The sequence below is a fragment of the Balaenoptera musculus genome, chromosome 1 (assembly GCF_009873245.2).
Source record: "Balaenoptera musculus isolate JJ_BM4_2016_0621 chromosome 1, mBalMus1.pri.v3, whole genome shotgun sequence".
NCBI lineage: Eukaryota > Metazoa > Chordata > Mammalia > Artiodactyla > Balaenopteridae > Balaenoptera > Balaenoptera musculus.
In genome coordinates, this window is record NC_045785.1 from 96,987,194 (window position 1) to 97,010,604 (window position 23,411).

The 23,411-nt window shown below is 53.5% G+C and overlaps 1 protein-coding gene across 1 annotated transcript; it reads left to right on the forward strand.

Moving 5' to 3' along the window:
- The first annotated feature begins 1,539 nt into the window (after positions 1–1,539).
- On the forward strand, positions 1,540–13,312 carry LOC118899768 (chymosin). The gene is made up of 9 exons (XM_036861710.1): positions 1,540–1,644; positions 4,591–4,741; positions 5,610–5,727; positions 6,738–6,856; positions 8,838–9,037; positions 10,568–10,681; positions 11,446–11,590; positions 12,185–12,283; positions 13,025–13,312. Exons 1-9 carry the CDS (start codon positions 1,583–1,585, stop codon positions 13,160–13,162), a joined length of 1,146 nt encoding a protein of 381 aa, XP_036717605.1. The 5' UTR covers positions 1,540–1,582; the 3' UTR covers positions 13,163–13,312.
- Positions 13,313–23,411: the final 10,099 nt, after the last annotated feature.

Sequence of the window (23,411 nt, forward strand, 5' to 3'; positions counted from 1 at the left end):
GGAGGAAACACCAGTCGGATGCAGGGCCACTGGGACAGGACACACAGGCTCTGCCTGGCCTGGCAGGGCAGCGTTCTCAGGGAAGGAAATGGGAAACTAGCTGTACCATTAGGTGGTGTTTTTTTCTCTCTGCTTCCCTGGTTTTGGAAAGGGAGGGTGCCTTGATGACGTCGTGAGGGTGCTTTTGGAAAGCTGGATGTGCCCATGGCTGCTTCCTGGGCCTGAGAAACAGCAGCATCCTGGGCTACTGGGAAAGGATGTGAGGGTGGGCATTGCCATGGCCAGGGTGGGGTCTGCCTGTCCTCCTCAGGCCTGTCATAAAACACTCAGATTCCCTGTCGACTGGCCTCCTGAGGCCCTTACAAGTCAGATACAGGAGCTTCTGGATCTGCCCCTCCCAGACCACCCCCTGCCCATGTCCGGGGCCCACCACATGCTCACCGCTTCAGCTGCGCAACCTGCCCTCTCTGTTCCAGGTCCATGCTTCCCTCTTCCACACCACCAGGCCTCCCTCACTTTGCAGATGTCTGTCCTACAGGGTTGGGTGGCTGGCACTCTGGTCTCCCTCACACCTGTGGTCCCAAAGCCCCTGCCTTATTCTGACTTGAGCCTGAGCTTCCGGCTCATAGCCTCCCCTCACTCCTGGGATGTGACTTCCACTTCTGTGGCTAAGTCTTTGTTTTCCTTTTTTGCCCTAATTCTCTCCCAGGCTACAGGCCTGAGAGCATATCTGGCCAATCTGGCCTGGACCCTGGGACCCCCTCCTCATCACAAGCCCCTGCATGTGTGCCTCCGAGAAGCTCTTCTGGGTCCTCTGTGCGTGGCTTAGATGCACTTAACCTGTTCCCCAAACCTGACCACCATGTCATAGGTTCCTCCTTCCCCTCCATGTGTGGCACATGCTTGCCCTCCCCGTTTACCCTCCTCAGGCCTCCCAACTGCTCATGGGATCTGGTGTCTACTCCCTCCCCTTCCCAATGCCCTTCCAACATGGAACAAAGGGCCACACCCTGGGGGAGCAGGAATCTGTGTCTCTCTTAGATGGAGACGACAGACTGAACAAGCACTCTCGGCCTCAGATGCCACTTGGGGAGTAGACTGAGTGGACCGTGGAAACCTAGGCTGGGAGGACTGGGCAGGGAGACTCCAGGGTAGGGCCGGCTGGGGCTCCCGTGAAGTCAGGCCCAGGGACGGGAGGCAGCTAGGGCAGGAAGGGGCTCATTGGGAACAGGCCTCTTTACAGACCTTAAGGTGGGACATGAGATAGGGCTCTGGCAGTGGCTCCACCTGTGTTAGCCCAAGAAGTCCTGTTTGAAAGGGGAAATCGGATCAGGAAGGTGTGAGTGACATTTCCTGGCCTGAAGATCAGGCATGTGTACCCTTCAGCTTTGAAGTCCCCGGAGTGGCCCTTATCAGAGCAGGTGTTGTGTAGTCTGGGTGCTATCTTAATGTGTTTGTGGAGTGGCCTGAATTTCGGGGCTATCTCTGCAGCCTGGGCTCCCAGCCAGAGGGAGCCCCGTATTCTCTATAAAGGCTGTGGGAGTGGGCACTGGCTAGAGCGGTGGCCAGACCCAGGTCCAGGATGAGGTGTCTCGTGGTGCTACTTGCAGTCCTCGCTCTCTCCCAGGGCACTGGGATCACCAGGTGGGTGTCAGGCCCCAGGGGAGGGGACGGGCATCGCATGCATCCGCTCTGTGTGGGTCTCTCCATGGTCTTCCAGCCATTGTTCCCCCGGGGTGTCCTCAAGGAAATGCTGCAGTTTCCCAAGATCGTTGCTCCCGGTCAGTCTTTTTTTTTTTAAAGGAACTCCTTTATTTATTTATTTATTTATTTATTTATTTATTTATTTATTTACTTTTGGTTGTGTTGGGTTTTCGTTTCGCTGCGAGGGCTTTCTCTAGTTGCGGCAAGCGGGGGCCACTCTTCATCGCGGTGCGCGGGCCTCTCACTATCGCGGCCTCTCTTGTTGTGGAGCACAGGCTCCAGACGCGCAGGCTCAGTAGTTGTGGCTCACGGGCCTAGTTGCTCCGCGGCATGTGGGATCTTCCCAGACCAGGGCTCGAACCCGTGTCCCCTGCATTGGCAGGCAGATTCTCAACCACTGCGCCACCAGGGAAGCCCCCAGTCAGTCTTGCCTTTGTGTTTTGGGCTTTTCCCTCTAAAGCGTTCCATTACTCTCTTCAGGGAGTGGTGAACGAGAACAGGGGGTCAGATGGACTGCCTGGGAGATTAAGGGCATGGCTTCTGGAGTTAAACTGCCTGCGATTTGATCCCCAGCTCCATCACTAACGTAACTCTCTAACACCACTTAACATAAATTTGTAAAATTAGGATGACAGAAATATCCATTTTATGGGGTTGTCATGAGGGGTATATGAGTTAGTATTTGTAAAATGCTCTGAACAGTGCCTGGCACATTGTAAGAGCTATGTGTGTATCTGTTAAACAAAATAAAGTTCTCTTTATTTTGTCCAAATCCTTTGTGGGTGAAGTTCCCAGGTTCTCCTCCCAAAATAATAACTGGTATTTATGGAGCTGCTTGCTACTAGGTGCCAGACACTTAACTAGGTCTTTACCTATACTATCACTAAGCCTCAGGGGTTAGGTAGATATATTATTTGCATTTTACAGATGAGGAAACTGTTGTTCAGGGAGGGTCCCTGAGCTGCCCAAGGCCACATGGTTAAAAATGGAGGAGACAGGACTCGGTCCCAGGTGGTCCCAGTCTTGGTCCCAGACTCTTGCCAGGGACGTCACACTACCTCTGGTTCCCAGGTTCGAGCCCTGTCAAGGCCTGAGCCCAGGGAAACCTGAATCCATCCCTGGGGAGCAGGATCCCTAAAAAGAGGTCCAGTGTCTTTGACCAGTGGGGGCTGCTTGTGGTGGTCCTGAAAGTGGAGTTCTTCCAAGTGCCAGGCATCTGGTGGCCTCAGCACAGGCCTGGAGGCAGGAGTGGGTGGAAGTTTCGTGGTGGTTGGAGCCTGTGTTCAGGGCCGCCATAGTGGGGCGGTGGACTGCCTTTGATGCTCGCTTGCCCTGAGGGAGGCTCTCTGGGTCTTGTGTTGTGATGGGGCAGCTCAGCAGAGTTGCAGTTACTAGTGTGGGAGTCAGCAGGCACTCAGCCAGTGGATCTTGTAGCCAGTGAGAACCAGAGCTGGAAAAAGCAGAAAGCACTGGGGGCTTGGACATGGGAAAGGACAGCTGTGGGCTTGCTCCCAGGAGCTCAGTCCAGCCTCCTTCCTTTTGGGCTGAAGTTCTTTTCTATCATCAGAGACAAAGGCTGAGAAATGTCTCGAGAACCTTTCATTTATAGATCAGGTCCCAGCTGAAGTCACACCTGAGGGCTGGGGGTGGGAGGCGCCAGACAAGAGAACATAACTCATATATGAGGTTGTTCCATGTGGGACATGTTGTTCCATTTGGGACATGAACAACATGAGAAAACCCGTTTTCTTTATGGGTCTTAAACCTGCTGCCATTTTATTACTCTCAAAGCACTTTCACACCTGTAGTTTCCAGTTGTCCTTAAAATAGGCCCACGGAGGAGGACCATGTGACTCCTAGAGCTGGGAGGGACATTGGGAACCATCACACTCCAGTCCTTCAATCTGCAGGAGAGGAAACTAAGAGCCGGCGAGGTTAAGCCACTCAGTTGGTCCACAGCAGGGCCCCGAGACGGCTGGAAAGGAAGAGATAATCCATTTTGCGGAGAAGAAGCTGAAGCCCTGAGGGCTTTGGGGAGACCAGGTCTTGAACCAGTTTCTGCTGTTTTCCTTCTTGATTCTCTTCCTGCTGATCTGCCTCCATCACCCAACATCTAAATTCTAACCAAGTTCCCTGGGGACCACACTCTGTGCTGAAACCCTTTGAAGAATTTCCACCCATGTTAGGCTGCCCAGAGAGCAGAGAACAGGGGTTGGCAAAGGGTAGGAGCGCTGTCATAGCATTTTCCAGGGTGTGGGGGACACCGTTTTTCTCTCCAGACAGTATGCTTCTGGAGGGTAAGACTGTACCCTTTTCCCCACTGTGTCCCCTGTGCCCCATACGGTGCCCGGCACATAGTAGGTCCACAGTAAGAATTGGAGACTGAATGAGAATACGCTTAGTGTCTTTCAAGCCTTGGACTTGCAAAACTCATTAGCAGGTTATAAAAAACATCGATTACTGAGCCTGCGCGTCTGGAGCCTGTGCTCCGCAACAAGAGAGGCCGCGATAGTGAGAGGCCCGCGCACCGCGATGAAGAGTGGCCCCCGCTTGCCACAACTAGAGAAAGCCCTCGCACGAAACGAAGACCCAACACAACTAAAAAAATAAATAAATAAATAAATAAAGTAGCTATAAAATACATCGATTGAGTCTCCACCAGCATTAAAAAAGAGAAAGGAGTAGGAAATGTCAGAGTGCATTGCATTTAGTAAGGGCTGGCGTGGATTTGTGAACTGACGTAGAATACAATTTTTATTGTACTTCAGGTTATGGTACAAGATTGGGGGAGTGGCTTATGGAGCCCAGAGCCTCTGGGCACTTCTCCGAGGCTGGGCAGCCCTGTGGAGGTGCCCACCTCATCACTAATTCTTCCCCTCTCCTCAGGATCCCTCTGCACAAAGGCAAACCCCTGAGAAAGGCACTAAAGGAGCATGGGCTCCTGGAGGACTTCCTGCAGAAACACCAGTCTGCCGTCAGCAGCAAGTATTCCAGCTTCGGGGAGGTGGCCAGTGAGCCCCTGACCAGCTACCTGGATGTGAGTGGCTCTGCCTGCCTTCCCGTAATGATTCCCACACAGTGTGTTGGTTGCCCCCTGCCTCTTTCCTTCTTTCAGGAGGCATGGCGCCCCGGGGGATGTGAGGCCGTCTCCCACCCCTCAGTATCTCCCAGGGGCCAGCAGGCCCTGTAAAACCAATCCCTCCACCTCAGACGACCTTCCTGCGGACAGCCTCCCTCGGGGGTACATGGTCTGCTCCCAGATCCAACCTCATGCCTGCATTTCTGGGCCCAGGGAACCCATGTCTTGGGCTGGGCTTGGCAGGGAGGGGGCAGCTGGTGCCCACTCTCAGCTGCCTGGGACATGGCAGGAGTGCCCCCTGTGCCCTCTTCCTTTTTGGAGACTGTCTCTCTCATCTGTCACTCTTGGCAGTAAACAACCTGCTGTTTTTCTCTTCTGTGCCCTCGTTTCCTTATCTAGGTCACCCCCATCCCCGCCCCGGCCCCAGTACTGACCCGTGGGGAGAGCGGGAAAGGAGGGGTGGCCAGGACAGCTCGGGTCTGGGTTCCGTACCTAGCTGGTGCCCCATCACTATGTCCCTGCCCCTGGCAGGGTGGCCCAGGCGCCCTACCAGACAGGGCTTACCTTTTGGTCCAGTGTATGCTTTGGGGGCTGATTCCAGCAGTGGATGTAGGGCTTGCGGGAGGGGCAAGCCAAACATGGCTGACGTCTGAGCTCAGCTTGGGGGCCGGGGATGAAGAACTCCTCCAGGGATCCTCCTTCCGTTTCTTCCCCCTCAGCCTCCTAGGTCTGTGGGCAGAAAGCACGGGGCCTACAGAACTGAACAGGTTCAGCCCTCACCCCCCTGCGGTGCCCCCTGCCCTCACCCAGTGCTGTCTGTCCTCAGAGTCAGTACTTTGGGAAGATCTACATTGGGACCCCGCCCCAGGAGTTCACTGTGGTGTTTGACACGGGCTCCTCCGACCTCTGGGTGCCCTCTGTCTACTGCAAGAGCGACGCCTGCCGTGAGTGACCCCCCCTGCCCTGCCCACCCCTCTGCTCTGCCAGCCACAGTCAGGGTGGCTGGGGGAAAACATGGGGGAAGGAGAGCTTGCTTGGACATGCCCAGCCTCGCTCAACCCTTCCAAATGGCCGCAGACTGGGAAGGTGTGCAAATCACAGGCTGATGTATAAAGCACCAGCGAGAAATGAGGGAACTTTGCTTTTTTCCTTTTTTTTTTTTTTTTGGCTCTATTAGGAGCCAAGGAAGACTCCTTACCCTCCCGGGTCCTCAGTTTTTCTTTCTATAAAATGGGGCTACAACATGCCAGTGAGTCCTGGGAGAATGAAGTGAGAGGTACTGAGTAAGCTTTTTTGTTGTTGTTTTTTTTTTTTTTGGGCTGCGTTTTTTTGGGTCTCCGTTGCTGTGCGCGGCTTTCTCTAGTTGTGGTGTGTGGGCTTCTCATGGCGGTGGCTTCTCTTGTTGCGGAGCACGGGCTCTAGTTGCGCGGGCTTCAGTAGTTGTGGCATGCGGGCCTAGTTGCTCCGAGGCATGTGGGATCTTCCCGGACCAGGGTGCGAACCCATGTCCTCTGAACTGGCAGGCGGAATTCTAACCACGGCGCCACCAGGGAAGCCCCTGAGTAAACATTTAATATATGTAAATAATTTATTTCTCCCACAATCCTGGGAGGTTGGTGCTCTTTTTATCCCCATTTACCAGGTGAGGAAACCAATGTTTAGCGAAGCAAAAAGAGTTGTGGGAAATTACAAAGCTGGTAGAAGCCGGTCTTGGGAAACCACAGGGATGGTTTTCTTCTTCCTTTTTTTTGTTTGGTAGCTACGAAGGTAGCACTGGGGGTCAGAGAGTTGGGTTGAGCAGCAAGGAATAATTTTCTTGCTTATTTTCAGTAGAGAGTATCGTTAGTATTTAGACGATATGCTTACAAGACCTGGTGAGGATTCAGCCCCCACTGGCACTGCCGAGTGGTGAGAAGATGCTACAGGCCCCACTAACCCTGAGTCTGTGTTCCAGAAAATCACCACCGCTTCGACCCAAGCATGTCGTCCACCTTCCAGAACCTGGGCAAGCCCCTGTCCATCCAGTACGGCACAGGCAGCATGCAGGGCTTCCTGGGCTACGACACTGTCACTGTGAGTGGGGCTCGGGGCCAGCCAGCGCTCGCCTTCCCCCCCCAACCAGCCACTCTCCCACCCAGACACCCAGGCTCTGGGCTGTGCCCCACCTGACAGGCTTCTCTGGGTCCGGTGTCCATCCTCCTAACCCTTTTCTCACTTGACCTTGCCATAGTGAGTCCTGAATCCTGAGTCTGTGCCAGTTCTGAGTTCTTCAGCGTCACATGTGTGATCTCATTTTAAATTTAGTTCTTTCAACAGCCCTTTGAGGAAGGTATTCTCATCCCCATCGTTCAGATGAGGGACCCGAGGCTCAGATGAGCTGATAACTTGCCTGAAGTCGCACAGCTGGGTGACGATGGGAGCTGAGTGTGAGACCCACGTCTCCGACTCTCTGGGCTTGACCTCACTCTGGATCAGTCATAGAGCAGCATCTTCTTCCATGTCAGAGAGCCTCTGTGCCCTCTGGACAAGGGCTCCCCTTGCTCTTGTTCCTTTCTGGCTTCTGAAGTACTTAATACAGTGGCCAGCACATGGTAAACGCCCAATACATGTTAACATCTTTCTTTTTGTCCTCATCTACCATCTAAGGTTAAAAATCAAGCAGCATCCCTTGGTGCTCTTCACCTTGATCTGCCTTTAGTTCTTCCCGGGGTCTGGTTGAAGTTTTTTTTACTTCAAGCCCAAAAGGACACAGCCCTTCTCTGCTGACAGCCCTCTCCTCAGCTTCTTCCCTTGGCTGGGCAGTTGTCCTCCCAGCTCAGGCCTCCCCAAGAGTCAGCACCAGAGCCCCTGGCTGAGGTGGCCCAGCAGACAGACCTCTGGAAGGCTGATTCCCCTGCCGAGGTTTTGCTATTTTCTGCTATTTTGGGTTCTGGGGGGAAAACTTGCATCTTCACGGAGGAGCTGGCCCTTGCTGTGGGCCTGAGCCGTGGCGCATCTTGCTGTCTTCGCTCACCCACCTTGAGCAGGGGGTGGGAGAGAGAGGCTCAGGGGTCAGGACCTCCCTCCCCTCTGCCACCCACAGAAGTCTCACATGAAGTGAGAATGAGTGGGGCACCCAAGGAAGAGAAAGATCTGTGTGGGTGGAGCAGGGTGAGCTAAGGGACCAGAGGAGGGAGAGGAGGGGTGAGAAGCAGGACCAGAGCATGAGGGACTCTAGGACACAGGTTTCACCCTGAATACCTTCAGAAGCCTCTGGAACAAGGGGTGACATGATGACGTCCACTCTCAATTTCGCTTTGGCTGCCTGTGTGGAGGATGGGTTATAAGGGGACAGAGTAGAAGCAGGAGGCCTGGTGGGTCGCTGTGGGAGCTCAGAATAGGCTAGTGGATGCGTCAGCCTTCCAGGGAAGTGGGCAGGTTGATAGGACACTTCTTCGCAGAGTGCCGATAAAAGTTCACTGATCATACATTTACTAAGTGCTCGATAAATGTTCAGCATTCATGTTCTTTAGTCTAAGCACTGCCTTGCGATGCAGGTGTTATTATTCCCTGTAACAGATGAGGAGATTGAAGCTCAGAGAGGTACTTGTCCAAGGTCACACAGCACATGACAGAGCAAGGATGCACCGCGGGACCTTTTTAGATGCAAACTGCGTGCGTGTTCTTTCTGTCCATCATGCTGCTCCCACGGCTCTTCCCTGGGAGATGCCCTGGTGCAGCAGCTGATGGGAGGGCTTCAGGCTGGCAGAGGGCCTTGGAGCGTCCCTTGTTTTACGCCCTTCTTTGGGCTCACCCCCAACTTCTGCACCATGAGCACTGCTGTCCGCAACCCCAGCCATGCTCTCTCTTCCCCTGCCACCCAGTCCCCTGCCTCATCAGACCAGTTCCCTCAAAACCACAGCACAGAGCTGGGAAAGGAGGCTTTCCTCTCTTAAGCTCACATAACTACGCTGCCTAAAAGAGGGAGGGCGGGCTGGCAGACCCTGACCCTCGACCTTTCTGGGTCCTCTGCCTGCAGGGCCCCCTGGTGGAGGTCACTCTGCCTTTCTTGCAGGTCTCCAACATTGTGGACCCCCAGCAGACTGTGGGCCTGAGCACCCAGGAACCTGGTGACGTCTTCACCTACTCCGAGTTCGATGGGATCCTGGGACTGGCCTACCCCTCCCTCGCCTCTGAGTACTCGGTCCCCGTGTTTGACAACATGATGAACAGGCACCTCGTGGCCCAAGACCTGTTCTCGGTTTACATGGACGGGTAGGAGCTGCGCCCAGCGTGGGCTGGACTTCCACGTCCTGGCAGGGACTGTCGCCTGAGGAGTGTCCACCCCGTGGGGACACTGCAACCCAAGGGTAGTCACCGGCATCCAAGCAAACCTCTCCTTGCTTCCAGGCACATCCAACCTCCTCTCTAAAGGTCCCCAGCAGGGTCACTGACACAGCCAGAGTCCACTGGGCCAGAATTTGACTTTCATTTCTGGCATGTAAAAAAGGAAGCCTGAATCCATCTCTGCATAGGGGCTTTTAACCTCTCTTCTTCCAAAGCGGCAGGCCTCAGTAATCATTTATTGATGTCACTGAGACTCACAGATGTTTAGAGCAGGCTCTAAAGGAGTCCAACCTTCTCCTTTCAATATGCAGGCAACTGAGGCCCGGGCGGGATGGTCACCCTCAAACTGGTGGACGAGCCATGTCTGGGGCCCAGGGCTCCTGACTCCCAGTCCAGTGTTCCCCACTCTACCCGCCAGATGGGGCAGCTCTGCTAGACAGAGGGGTGTGTGGAAGGACTGGCAGAAGGGAACCACACCCAGGAGAAGGAGCTGGGCAACCCAGGCAGGGGGTAAATAGGTGCATTCACTCATTCATTTACTCAGTAGATATTTATGGGCCCTTACTATGTGCAGGGGCTGTGCCAGGAGACGGGGATATATCAGCAAACAGGGCAAACTGGGAGTCAACTTTTTAGCAGGGGAAACGGACATCACACGCGTCATAATTGCGTATACAATTATGATGACGGTTGTGATAAGAGCACTCCCTGCAGGGGAGATCAGCATGTACTGAAGGCTTAATAGTGACAGGCAGCCCAGTCTGACGAGGTATGTGTGTGGAGAGTGGCCAGGGGAAGCTTTGCTGAGGCCTGAGTGGGTGATATACAGGTGAAACAAAGGGATGGCACATTTTAGGCAGTGGGGTGGCATGTGTCAGAGCCCGGAGGTGGGACGGAGCTTGATGAGGCCAAGGAACAAGAGCTGCAGAGTGAGAAGCAGGTAACCCACGGTGTGCCAGTGTTTCCTGGCCATGAGACAGAGTCCCAGAAGAAACAGAGAGGGTTTGGGCTGGGGTGGCAGTTTTCATCCAGAGCATGTGGGACCTCGTTGAAGACCCCTTCCCCTACTCAAGGCCAAAGGGCTGGGGGCCGAAAGCCTTGAGTGGAGGGGGGCAGGGACACAGTGGCCTCAGCAGAGCCTGGCAGGCACGTGACCTCCTACTTCCTGACCTCCCCTCCCACAGTAATGACCATGCTCTGGGCTCTAGTGCTGCCTCAGCCTGGGTGGGTGCTGCAGAATTCAGAGAGAAAGGATGCTGCAGCTGATATCAAAGAAAAGCCTGGAGTACCGGGAAGGTGGGAGAGCTCATGTGAAGCCTTTGGGGTGGAGGTGGGTGTTGGGGGCCGGGAGGACGGTGCGGCAGGGTCTGAATCGCATCTAACCCTGTGTGGGGCTGGGCTACCTCCTCACAGAGCCAGGATGTCGGAGTTCCACATCATGACTTTCCTTGGTTTCAGGAATGGCCAGGAGAGCATGCTCACGCTGGGGGCCATTGACCCGTTCTACTACACAGGATCCCTGCACTGGGTGCCTGTGACCTTGCAGAAGTACTGGCAGTTCACCGTGGACAGGTGGGTGAGCGGCAGCTGTGGCCCCGCCAGAGGCTGTCTCCAGGTGTGGGGATGTGAGGGTCTGGGTGTCAGCCCGGTAGCTCGGAAGACCATCACATTAGCGTATGAATCAGATGCTCCAAGGCCAAGTGTCTTTGTCAGTGAGGACGCTAAACCTTCGCTTACACTTTATTAATAAGTCTAGCTGTGCTTATCCAGCACCGCTACCTGCCAGGAATTGCGCTGGGTGAGGATATGACTGCCTGCTTTAGTCCTCACTAGAGCCCTGTGGGGGTGGCACTGCGATTATCCTCATTTTGTAATTTACTAACATCGACTTTGAAACTCATGACCATCCCTTGAGGAAATCAAGAACGGGGTGGTTAATGTACCCATTTTGTAGATAAGAAGCCTGAGTGTAAGAAGATTGGGGAATTTGCAGCAAATAAATGGCAGGAGAAAGCTTGAAACCAGATCTTTGGGCAACCAGTGTGGTACTCATTCCACCCCTTAATGCACGTGACTTTGCTGTTTCGTTGAAGTTTCTGTCCCATAGAAGGTCAGGTGGCCTCCATTGAGCCACTGAGTTGGGAGAAAATGGTTTCGGGTCTTTTCTCTGAGTTCAGGATGTTATGGGGGCTCCAGGAAGGAGCCCAAAGAAAAGGATCTGGGGTGGCTGGACTTCCTTCCTGCCAAGGATCCTGGCAGGGGAGGCTAGGAGGGACCCAGGGCGGGAGGGGTGGATGATGGTTGTGCTGCGAGGCCATCCTATTTCCCCTCTGCAGTGTCACCATCAGCGGTGTGGTGGTGGCCTGTGATGGTGGCTGTCAGGCCATCCTGGACACGGGCACTTCCATACTGGTCGGGCCCAGCAGTGACGTCCTCAACATCCAGATGGCCATCGGAGCCACACAGAACCGGTATGGTGAGGTGAGACCAGACCCTTATCCTCACCTCCCCAGACCCCCCTGAAGAGGGAACTCCTTTGCACATGGAAGAAATGACAAAGGGAAATGGTGAGGGGTTTGGGATTCCTGCAGGGGTTGGGATTTCTTGGGAGGCCTTCAAGATGGCCTGGCTTTTCTAGCTTTGGCTCACTTGCTGTTGGAGGTCCCATGTCTCTTGCAGTGGCTGCAATCTGACTTCCTGTCACCAGGGAGGGTCATACATCCCTGACTCACTGAGCTTTGCTGCGCCCTCTTGTACCCCTCCACCCATGGGTCTCCCCTCTTCCTCCCTGACAGCTAAGTGCTCTCAGTGTCCTTGGGAGCTCTGGCTGGGCTTGGAGGGGAAATGTCGAGGCAAACAACTCCTTGTCTTGAGCTGGTGTCTGTCCCTGGGCTGTTCCCCATCAGTGTGACTCCTTTGAGGTCTAAGGACCTCCCTGGGGTCCTCTGAGTAGCAGGTCCCTCCCCACTTCTTGGCTGCAGTGCAGAGAAAGAGGTTCCACCTGGGATTTTCTCTGCTTCTGGCAGTCAGATCACACCCATGGTCCTTCTAAGAGGACCTCCCTCTGGTCTTTAGTTTGACATCGACTGCGGCAGCCTGAGCAGCATGCCCACGGTGGTCTTTGAGATCAACAGCAGAATGTACCCACTGACGCCCTCCGCCTACACCAACCAGGTATGAGTCTCCGGAGAGGAAACCTGGGCTCACCCAGCTCCCCTCCTCCCTCCTGGCAACTCAGCACATTGGTGATAAGTGGCATGGGCTAGATGGAGAGAGCAGGACGTCCATTTAGATCACCTGGCCTTTCGGAGTGGGGCCTGTTGTCCTTGGGCCTCATTTGTGGCTGCGGCAGCCTCATCCTGGGAGAAATGGTGCAGACAGGAAGGACCGAGCCCAGCGGCCTGCGGGAGGGTGGGATGGGCGGGACCACAGCCAGCCATAAGAACCTCCATCCACTGCACTAGCTTCTAAGCCCTGGGGCCTAGGGCTTTGTCTGGGATTTTTCTTGATAACCTGGGCTTTGTGGAGACCCAACCCTCATCCCTACTGCCCTGCTGGCCTCAGCTTTGACCTAATCCTGAGCACCCCGAACTGTCAAGGCCTTGGGTCCCCAGGCCTGTTCTGGCTGGTCACCAGGGCCGTAGGTGCTGAGAGCAGGAGGGCGGGGGGTTGGGGAGGACCAGTGAGGGGGAATGAGGAGGGGACCCACCAGGTGATCTTGGATCTGACACTTCATTTCTGAATGTCAATTTTTTCATCTGTTGAGTAGATGAATCTGATACTTGCTTGCTTAGCTCAGAAGGTGATTTCAAGGGTGAGAGGAAACGATAGATGAGAGAGTGATTGGGGGTGGGGTCCGGAGAGGCACAGCCACTGGGGTTGGGACCAGCTTCATGTCAGCCTTCCCTTTCCCAGGACCAGGGCTTCTGCACCAGTGGCTTCCAGGGTGAAAATAATTCCCAGCAGTGGATCCTGGGGGATGTCTTCATCCGGGAGTATTACAGCGTCTTTGACAGGGCCAACAACCGCGTGGGGCTGGCCAAGGCCGTCTGATGGCACCTCTGACCAAGAGCCTCGCTGTCCCCAAACACACGCACATACACACATGCACCCGCACGCATGCACACACACATGCACACACACATGCACACACATAGGTGAGGTTTTCAAGTAGACGGTTCTCAATAAATACTACGTCTCTGCAAAGCCTGGCTTCCTTTGGGGCTGAATCCCTGCACCGCTCTGGGGGTGGGATGTGACAGTCACGTGGTGTGTTTGGCAGAACTGGGGCCACATGGGTAGGGGAGCACTGGGGACACTGTTGATGGATGGAGACTTTCACAAGGGAATTGGCCATTTCAAGCTCAGGTCAGGTTTTTAAAAGCAAGACCAGTCTTGCCTTCCTGTTCTCCTACTCCCCGTCTTTCTGGGGAAAGAGTGCAGTAAGGGAGACCTTTGCAGGATGAGACTTGTGCCCAGGGAACAAGGGCTTGAGGTGGGGCTGAGTAGAGATTATTGGCCTAGGGAGAGAATGGCTCTAGTTCTATTAAGAGAAGGGCTTGACTGCCATTTGGAGAAGACATTAGTGGAACAGGCAGAGGGCTTCTGGGAAGATCTGAGGGTCCTGAGGCTGCTGTGGGGAAGAACCACAGCCCAGAGGCCCATCCTCAGTCTTAGATTGAAGACTAAAAGTAGCTACATCGCTGGGGCGGACCCATGTCCACCGGCTCACAGAGGCGGACATGTCAAAGGTCAGCAAAGACCACAGCTGTCAGTGAACAGACCACGCATGCTCACAGGTCCCTGCAGCCTTCTGAGGAGGGGAGAGGCCACGGAGGAAATACAAATATCAGGGGGTCAGAACAAGGGCCTCTAGGCAGAGGTAAGAGGCTTTTCTCAGTCATGCTACTTTGACGTGCTGTGAGGGGCAGGCTGGCCAACCTCCTGGGGAGACCCCAGTGCTCGGTCACTTGGCAGGAGCTGTGCACGTTTGCTCCCTCGACCCTCCTTCCCTTCTCTGCATCCCTTCTTTTGACAGTCTTTTCCCTAAAGGGGACGGTACCATTGATCAGCCTTCACTTTTCTAAATCACAGCCAATCTCGCCCCCAGTACAGTCACTGGGCTTTAAGTCACACCTTTATAGTAGCTGAACTCTCAGAAGGCCTTGGAAAGGGGGCTGGGACCACATTATTATCTAGTCCCTGCCCTCATTGTATCCTGACCAATAGTGCCCTGCAAACAGCTGAGGGGCAGGTGAGTCACGTGGCATGTCTCAGAGGGCCTGAAGCTACAGGTGTGGCTGTGACACTTCACAAAGGAGGCCGTCCTTTAGGAAGGGGGCAGGGGGCTCCCACAGGAGCTGCGGATGGGGTCCTGTTGACGGGACCCTCTGGGGGCATCTCCCGGGGTCTTTCCCAGCTGTGCCCAAGCACAGACACGATGGGACCCAGGGTGGTGGAGACGCTGTGGCAGTGGCTTTCTCGTCTGTGGCTGAGCAGCCGGTCCTGGCTGTGGAGGGAACTGGGGACCTCTGGTAGGGAAGAAGCAGGGCTGCACCGTGGTGGGTGACGTGGGAGAGGAAGGGCTCAGGCTGCAGCCCTGGGGAGCTGAGGGGCCTGGGGTGGGTTTGGGCAGAGGACACACAGGAGAATGTTCTGGGACTTCAAGGGCAGAGGGCAGTGTTGGTGCTTCAGCCTTATGGGGTCGGGGAGGCGAGTGTGGTGCTGAGTAAGTTCTGGCATTAGGCATTTTGTAAAATCTAAGACCAATACTGCCTGTTTGCCAAGAATGAGACAGAACTGGGCCACTTTCATTATTTTTAGGCTTCCTGTAGATTAAAAAAAAGCCAAACAGTCTCACAAAAATTGTGTTATATTTCAGTGGTTTACCCTTAACAAATTGTATTTTAAACATCCAGACCTCAATTGGAGGTAATGTAGAAAGTCATCGTATTTATGTGATGACTTTCATAAATGGGAAGCTTGGACCAAATGGTCCCCCACCACACCCATTGCCCACCTGGCCCGGGTAGAGACCCCTGTCCCGAGGGGGCAACGCCCTCTGGGTCCCATGGGCCATGGCAGACTCACAGTCTGCTCCTGGGATTTCTCCTGGTTGCAGAGAATGTTCTGCTTGGAATGTTCTCCACAGTCCTACCCTTTGTCCAACTTTTAAGTGTCCTTCAAATCTCCCTTCAGTCCAGACCTCTTTAGGATCTCCTGACCAGGCCCGGGTTGGTGCCCTCCTGTGGCCCTGCTGCGCCCAGCCCTTTCCCTAGGGTACACTTGGTATTTTTATTTTCTTGTCTGTCTCCCTCACGGACAGTGGGCTCCCTGAGCACAGACACTGTGTACCTCTCTTTGATGTCTTGGAGGCCTAACTCATGGAATGCCCCTATCAGGTATTGTTGCATGAATGAGTGAATGAATGGACAAATGATTCACTCGTCCTGACGAGTCATACTACTCACTGCTGGTCTCCTCTTTCCTCCCCATCTTCACAACCGCCCGCCCTCACTGCACACTCAGGCCTGCTCTCTACCTTTTCCTTCCCATTGTGAGCCTGGGGAATGGCTCGGCACATGCTGGGAGGACGCTGAAGGGGAGAGAAGGGGCCAAGCTGTCTGCAGGGTTTCAAGTTTCTGCTAAGGGGCCCCCACCAGGCTCTGAAGCAGGCCCAGAGCACTGGGGGTCTGCAAGGGGATAAAGGAGCCTTGGAAGGGGCACATCTGCCATTCCCTTGTGAAGAAGCCAACCTGGAGGCCAGTGAGATGTGATGCTGGGAGAGACCCTGCTGGGAGAGACCTGGCTGACTCACTACCAGGTCTCCTACCTGCGCTGTCTGCTGGCGAGAACCAGGGCCTGGAGGGGCAGCTGAGGAAGTCTCAGTGGCCATTCACGTCCACCCTCTATGCAGCTGCTGCCATCTGTCTGCTACCGTGGCCACACCCAGTACCCGGCAGTGTTGGCCTCTGGGCATTTGCTCATGCTGTTCCCTTCGCCTGTTTTCTCCTTTCCACTCTCTGACCTGTGAGCTGCTCCTCACCCTTCAAGACCAGCTTTCAGTGTCCTCTGAGGTGACACCTACACTGCACCAGACTGCCGGCTCCCAGCTTCCTAATTGCTCGGCAGGGATCTTTAAAACAACTTTTATCTTGCCTTTGTTATTCACTGACATGTTGGTCTCTCTGCTAGAGTCCCTGATGGACAGCACAGCATTTTTACTCTCTGAATCTTCAGTGCCCAGGGAACTTCCTGGCACAATGTGGAGGCTGAGAAAGAGCCCAAGGGTGGCTTATGCCTTGTGATATGAGTGGGCAAGTCTCTGACCCGGTGGCATGAATCATAAGTGCTGAAAAACACGGGCTCTCTCTCTCTCACAGACACACACACACACACACACACACACACACACACACACACACACACACACGAGTCTCCAGGTCTCTTATCAGTCCCTGCCCCGCCCCTGGCCCTGAGTACACACAGGCAGAGGCCTCAGGCCTAGAGCCCTATTTCCAGTTCCTCTCCCTCCTTGTCACTCATTTTCCTGCCAGTTCTTCTCTTGCTAATGAGAGGAAGTTTTGGCCAGAGAGAAGCTTGGAAAGGAAGTCTTTGAAATGGAAATGTTATGACAAAATGATGGATTGTTTTCCGGGCTGTGCAGTTTGTTTCTTGCTTGCAGCAGCAGAAGGGGAGAATATCTCTGCACCGGGAATGGTGGAGGTTGCCCACGTCAGGAAGCCCTAGACAGTGGGAAATGCAAGTGAAACACACACCAAAAGCAGGAAGCCGGTGGTGGGAAGGTAGGGCGAGGGAAAGCCCCAGGCAGGCAGAGGAACATGGCCTGGTTACTGCCCAGTAACTCTGGTTGGAGCTGCGGCCCCCGATGGGCCAGGGTGGGCAACAGCTTCCTGTTGAGGCCAGAAGAAACATCTGGTGGAGCCTTCGACCATGGCCACACCTACCACCCTGCGGGGCTGGCCTCTGGGCCTTTGCTCATGCTGTTCCCTCCATGTGATGTCCCTTTCCACTTTCTCTGACCTGTGAGCTGCTCTTCATCCTTTAAGACCAGCTTAAATGTGCCCTCCTCTGAGAAGCCCCCTTACGGCACATGATGCCCACCTCACCCAAACCCTCCAAACGGCAGGAATACTCTCTGGCTGACCCCTGGCCACTCGGTTTACTTGAGGTTAATTAGAATTGTCACCTGTCTTGTTTATTAAAAAATGTATTTTGAGTACCTACTGGGTGTGAAGCTCTGCTCTATTCACCGTGTCCCTCAGTGGACACAGCACATGGAACCTCCACCCTCATGGAACTCTGTGGGGGGCACAGACTGTGGAAACAAGAAGTGTGTAAACTGCATAGCATGTTCGATGGCTTTGAAACTGATAGGTGTCGTTTCAGGGGGCTCCAGGAGCACTGTCCTTTATGTCTCAGTGCAGAAAGAATTCAGTGAGAGGCAAAGTGATAGATAAGTGACTTATTAGAATAGGACGTTTGTGAGGCTTACAAGCGGGCAGGCAAGCGTTGTGCTGCCCCGAGTGCTTAGTGGGTTACATTTTTATAATCAGAAGAAGACAGGGGAGGGGGAGAAGACCTTCTTTGTCTTTCTTGAGTAGATGTCACGTTTCCATAAATGATTGTTTTTTGTGTGTGTGACCACCACTGGGCAGGTTGTAGGCCTTATTCTCCACTATTGTTTTATTGTTTTTAGGGCATTGTGTACAGAGCATGTCCTAGGGGTCAAAGGGCATGTTTTGGGGGTCATTAACTTATTGAGCTCACTGGGCGGGATATAGGTCTCATGCTACCACTGTTTTGTTGTTTTATTGTTTTGGAGCATGTCTTGTGCCTCTGTTGCATGATTCTGTGCTAATCAAGTTAGCTTGATTTTGTTGTTAAGCAAGCCAATCTGGCTCTGATGTTAAGTGACCAGGTCTGCTTTATGAGTCAAGCAAGCCCGCGTCGTTTCAGGATTTTCCCATGACTTCCTGGAGTGATCATTAATCTTACTGTGGTCTCCCAAAGCCCCTTAAAGTTCCGTCTCTATCTACAGTTCCCTATTGGGGTTTCTAAGCTGACTATTTGATTATCCTACTCCATCCCTATCAGTCTGAAGCTCCAAGGGAGAAAGTAGAGCCGGGTGACATGATGCAGTGCTGTGGGGAACACGCTTGCTCTAAAGCGAGGTGAGAATGGTAGGCTCCGTGAGAAGGTGATGTTTGAGCAAAGACGTGCAAGAGGTGGGAAGGCATGTGGCTATGAGAGAGGGACGAGCATTATAGGTAGAAGGAACAGTGTGTGAAGATTAATCAGCACTTACCCAATAGAAGTTGCTGGTAGATAAATAAGGATACATTATTTTCTGCTCATGCCTCTTATGTTTCTAAAGAGATGACCCTGTCTTTGAGGGCAATAATCATGTCTCAATCTTTTTGTATCCTTCATAGCACTTATGTGTTTGGCACAGAGTAATTGTTCAGAAGATGTTTGTTGAACAAATACACACACTCCAAACTGTCCTCTAAACACTTAAGAGCATGAGGCAGCTCAGCACTTGTCCTGGAGCGCCCTCTGGTGACCTAATCTCAAAAGCCAACTTTGTATACATTCTTTGGTATCTGGCAAGATTCCTCCTTATCACCCCAGGCCAACCAAGCAATAGAATTCACTCAGTGCCTACTATGTACAGGGCACGGTGCCAGCTTCTGCAGGAGGCACTGACTCACAGGAGATGTGGTCCCTGCCCTCAAACCCCTCACTCACAGGACCTCTCGCTGGTTAGCCTTTCCCTTCTCAGTCTTTGTTTTTCTGGGATTCTCCATCTCCATCTTTCTGGATCATCTGTCATACCAGAATTACATTTTGAGCTAGAGCTGGCCAGGTGAGGATGTGGCGAGTATGTGCCTGAGGGGCTTGGGGGCGGTGTTAGCCCTTCCAGGTCAGCCGAACAGCCCTCCACCCCAAGGAGTTCCAGCTCCGGGGAGTTTGGTGAGCAGCGGGGACCTGCTGCACGAGGTGTTCCCTGGAGTCGGGCTGGGGCTGGTAAGGTGCAGACCAAAGCTGCCTCCCCATTCTGGCTTGTGGAATCGTGCCTCTTTTTGGAGATTGCTCATGCCCTTCGCCACCTCGTCTGGGAGAAAATAAAGTTCCATCGGAGGTGCTGGGCCACCCCCATTTTGTCCTTGTCCACCCCTCTGGCTCGGACCATGAAACATAAGAGTCTCTTTCTTTCCCAGGGCCCCGTCTAGCATTGAGACCAGAATAGCTGTGTCCTTGAAGCTTTATTTTTAGGGCCTGTGAGAGGCATCAAGGAGCTTCCTGGGTAAGGACAGCCACACCTCCTGCAGCTTTGGACTGTGACCTGGGACGTCCTGTAAGCCAGGCCCTCCCGTGGGAGCACCAGATCTCAGCCACGTTTCCCAAATCAACTCCCTGGGGGGCATTTCTCATCGAGAGAGTCATTCATAAGCAGTGGAGTGGACTGTAGGCAAACTGGCTGTCTGATGCCTAGGCTTGTGCCCCTGGGACTCCCAGGGTCACCCTGGTGGCCAGTCTCTTGACCTCAGCTCCTAAGACAAAGAGGCAGGCAGGCCTAAGCTGGAGGGATGCTGGGGCCAGAACTCTAGTGCCTGCACCTGCGGCCCTGGTGGGTTTGGAAAATATGCAAAGAATAGAGAATCTCGAAGCACTTTCCTGAGTCCATTTCCGGGGAGTCCCAGACACAGACCAGTTAGGGAGAGAAGCTGGGATCTGAGAAGCTTCAGGAATGAGAGACCTATTGACAGGCTAGGGCAGAAGGTGCCATATGGATATTCTAGTCATTGGTGGGCTATGGATTTGGACAGTATTCGAAGGGTTTATTTAGACACAAGAGGAAGAGGAAGGGCTTTCTGCCACCCACAGGGTACTCCCTTGCAAAGTTTACTGGGCACTTGTGCATGTGTCTCCCAGGCCTCTTTGTCTCTTCTGACCACTCAGACCTCTGAGTCTTCTTTGCCTTGAGAGGTGTCTTAATCCGGTAGGGCTGCCGTGACAAAATACCACAGACTGGGTGGTTTAAACAACAGAAATTTATTTCTCTTGGTTCTGGAGGCTGGAAGTCCAAGATCAAGGTGTCAGCAGGGTGGGTTTCTCCTGGGTCCCCTGTCCTTGACTTGCAGATGAGATGGCCACCTTCTTGCTATGTCCTCACATGGCCTTTCCTCTGTGCCTGCACATTCCTGGGTATCTCTTCCTCTTCATATAAGGACACCAGTCATATTGGATTAGGACCCCACTCTTAGGACCTCATTTAACCTTAATTGCCTCTTTAAAGGCCCTGTCTCCAAATACAGTCACAATGGGGGTTAGGGCTTCAACATATAGATTTTGGAGCGACACAGTTCAGTCCACAACACGTGGCATCCTGAAGGGGTGTCCTCCCTTCCCCACTGTGTCTGTCAGCCCCGCAACACCCAGCTGCTCATCTGTCCTTCCCCATCCAGCCTTGAAAAGTAAATACCGACCCCCTCCCTGGGCGGCGGGGAGGCTAAAGCTGCCTTGCCTGCTTGGAAACACTGCAGCTCCTTCTGGGACTGGTCAGGCCTCGAGGGGGTACAAGTACTAGGTGGGATTCAGCATGTCTCCCCCAACAGGGGCAGAGGGACACTGAAAAATCCCTTGCCCCACTGGAGGTTCCTGAGCTAGAGAGGTGAAAGAGGGTGACACAGGGGACTGTGGCCTTTCCCACGCAGCTGGCGGCCCTGGCCTGAGGTCTGGGACAAATATTCTGGGAATTTGCCTGGGCCTTGTCAAAGTGAATGCTCTCTCACTCTCTCATTAAATATTTATGGAACATACCTAGTACTAGGTGCTAAAGCCACGGTGGTGAGCAAAACACAACCTTCACCCTCTTAGAGCTTTGTAAGGGTGTCAATTATCAGGAGCTTTATCATGGTGAGATTTATTGGAAGAGACTATGTTTTAGAATGTAAATACTCTGTCCCATTGTTCTTGCAATTGATTGCAGTGTCCTAAAAAACCTGGGAATTCCAAAATCAAACTCCATCTGCCAGACTGTTTCTTAGGCCAATGAGTGTCCCAGTTGTTAGTCTAGAAGGTATGGTCCCCGTTCAGCTTGTGCTTCAGAGCCCCTGAGGCGGAGCATGTCTTTGCATGGCGGAAAGGGGAGCAGGCCTGGCACCCTGAAGTCTCACCCACACAGCTGCTCTTCCAGCATGCCCTACGCTGGCTCGTGGAAGCCCTTCCCTCCCTGGGGCAGCCTATGACCAGCTCCCTCCGCTCTGCTACTCCTGATGGGCCACCTGGACTTCACCAGCCTCTGGAAAGGGCCCCAGATGAGATGTCATTTTTATAGTCCCAACAGGTTTCGAGGGAGGATCTGAGAGCTAAAGGCAGAGGGCAGCCGAGAGCTGTGACGTGACGGGGACATCTGGGAAGGGGGAGTTGCTGCAGGCTGTTGCAGCGGAGGCTCCGCAGGGCTCCGGGGCCCAAACTGGGCCTGGCAGGCTGGGGAAGAGGCACCGCCTCTAGGATTTGCCTTGAAGCTTTTGGCAGCTCTGACTGTCTCCTTAGATCCATTGGTGGGCAGCCCCCAACGTCTAAGACCCTGGAGCAGATGACTCTCACGTCAGGCCTCCTGGCACTGCAGAGGATGTCTGGGGGGGTGGGGTGGGGGGGTGGGGAGGTGCCCTAAAGGCTGTGACCTCAGTCTTTGATGACATAAGACCTGATGCTCCAGGGTGGGCCTGGTTCAGGGGCTCTCTCACGGGAGAGCAGAGGCTGGACCTTGCTGGTAAGTCACCTCTTCTTCGGGGGTCTCTGATAATTGCTGCTGCCATCACCACGTGTTCCCCAGTTAAAGGTGCTGCTCCCTTTAACTCTCTGGCTCAGGCAGGGGTACACGGCTCTGGTGCACAGGCTCTGGATGACACAAAGGGGAGTAAACAAGAGTGACATATCCCCAGGTGGTCAGGTTTAAGAGCTACGTGTTGACCCACTCTATCTCCTGGCTGATATCTTTATAACAGATACCAGCTGTGTTAGTTGTCTATTGCTGTTGCTACAAATTAGCACAAATTTAGTGGCTTGAAACAATACAAATGTATTATCTCATAGTTCTGGAGGTTGGAAATCCAAAATTGGTCTCAGTGGGCTAAAATTAAGGTGTCAGGAGAGCTGCCTTCTTTCAGGGAGCTCTAGGGAGAATTGATTTCGTCGCCTTTTCTGGTTACTAGGCTGCCTGAATTCCTTGGCTCATGGCCTCATCACTTCGACCTCTGCTTCTGTTGGCACATCTCCTGACTCTGACCTCCTGCCTCCCTCTTATAAGGACCCTTGTGGGTCCCACCTAACCCAGGATCACCTCCCCCACCTCAAGATCCTTAACTTAGTCACATCTGCAAAACCCCTATTGCCATGTTTTGTTTTGTTTTTTAATTTTATTTATTTTTGGCTGCGTTGGGTCTTTTTGTTGCTGCACGTGGGCTTTCTCTAGTTGCGGCGAGCGGGGGTCACTCTTCGTTGCAGTGCATGGGCTTCTCATTGTGGTGGCTTCTCTTGTTGTGGAGCACGGGCTCTAGGCACGCAGGTTCAGTAGGTGTGGCTCGCGGGCTCTAGAGCGCAGACTCAGTAGTTGTGGTGCACGGGTTTAGTTGCTCCGTGGCATATGGGATCTTCCCGGAGCAGGGCTCGAACCCGTGTCCCCTGCATTGGCTGGTGGATTCTTAACCACTGTGCCACCAGGGAAGTCCCACTATTGCCATGTTAAAGTAACATATTCAAAGGTTTCAGGAAATAAGATGTGGACATCTTTGGGGACCATTATTCTGCCTCCATGTCATCTTATTGCCCTCTGCCCTGAAGCTCATGTCCAGATAGTTTCCCTCCTTGAGGTCTGGATCCAAGAAAGGGAGGTTGTAGTAGAGGCAGGGCCCCCCTCCACCTGCCCAAGACCCTCCTCCTTGGAAGACTGACAATGAGAATCCAGTTCCTTCAGAGAATACCTTGCCCTCTTCCTCACGGGGTGACCTTTCTCTACGGCTGCTGCAGGACCAGTTCATTAGAATACCATCAAGTACTCCCAACATCAGCACCCCTGCTCCCCAAATCATAGCAGGATAATCTCCTTACAAAAACTCAGAGAGCCAAGGACTGAAGCTAAGACACCACAGCTGGACACTTGTTCCTCAAAATCCCATGCCCCATCCACCAAGCCTGCTGATTTCTTTACTAAGAATTGTTTCTGTGAAGGGAAGGAGAATATTGGCATATAGATATCTAAGTTGGGGAGAGG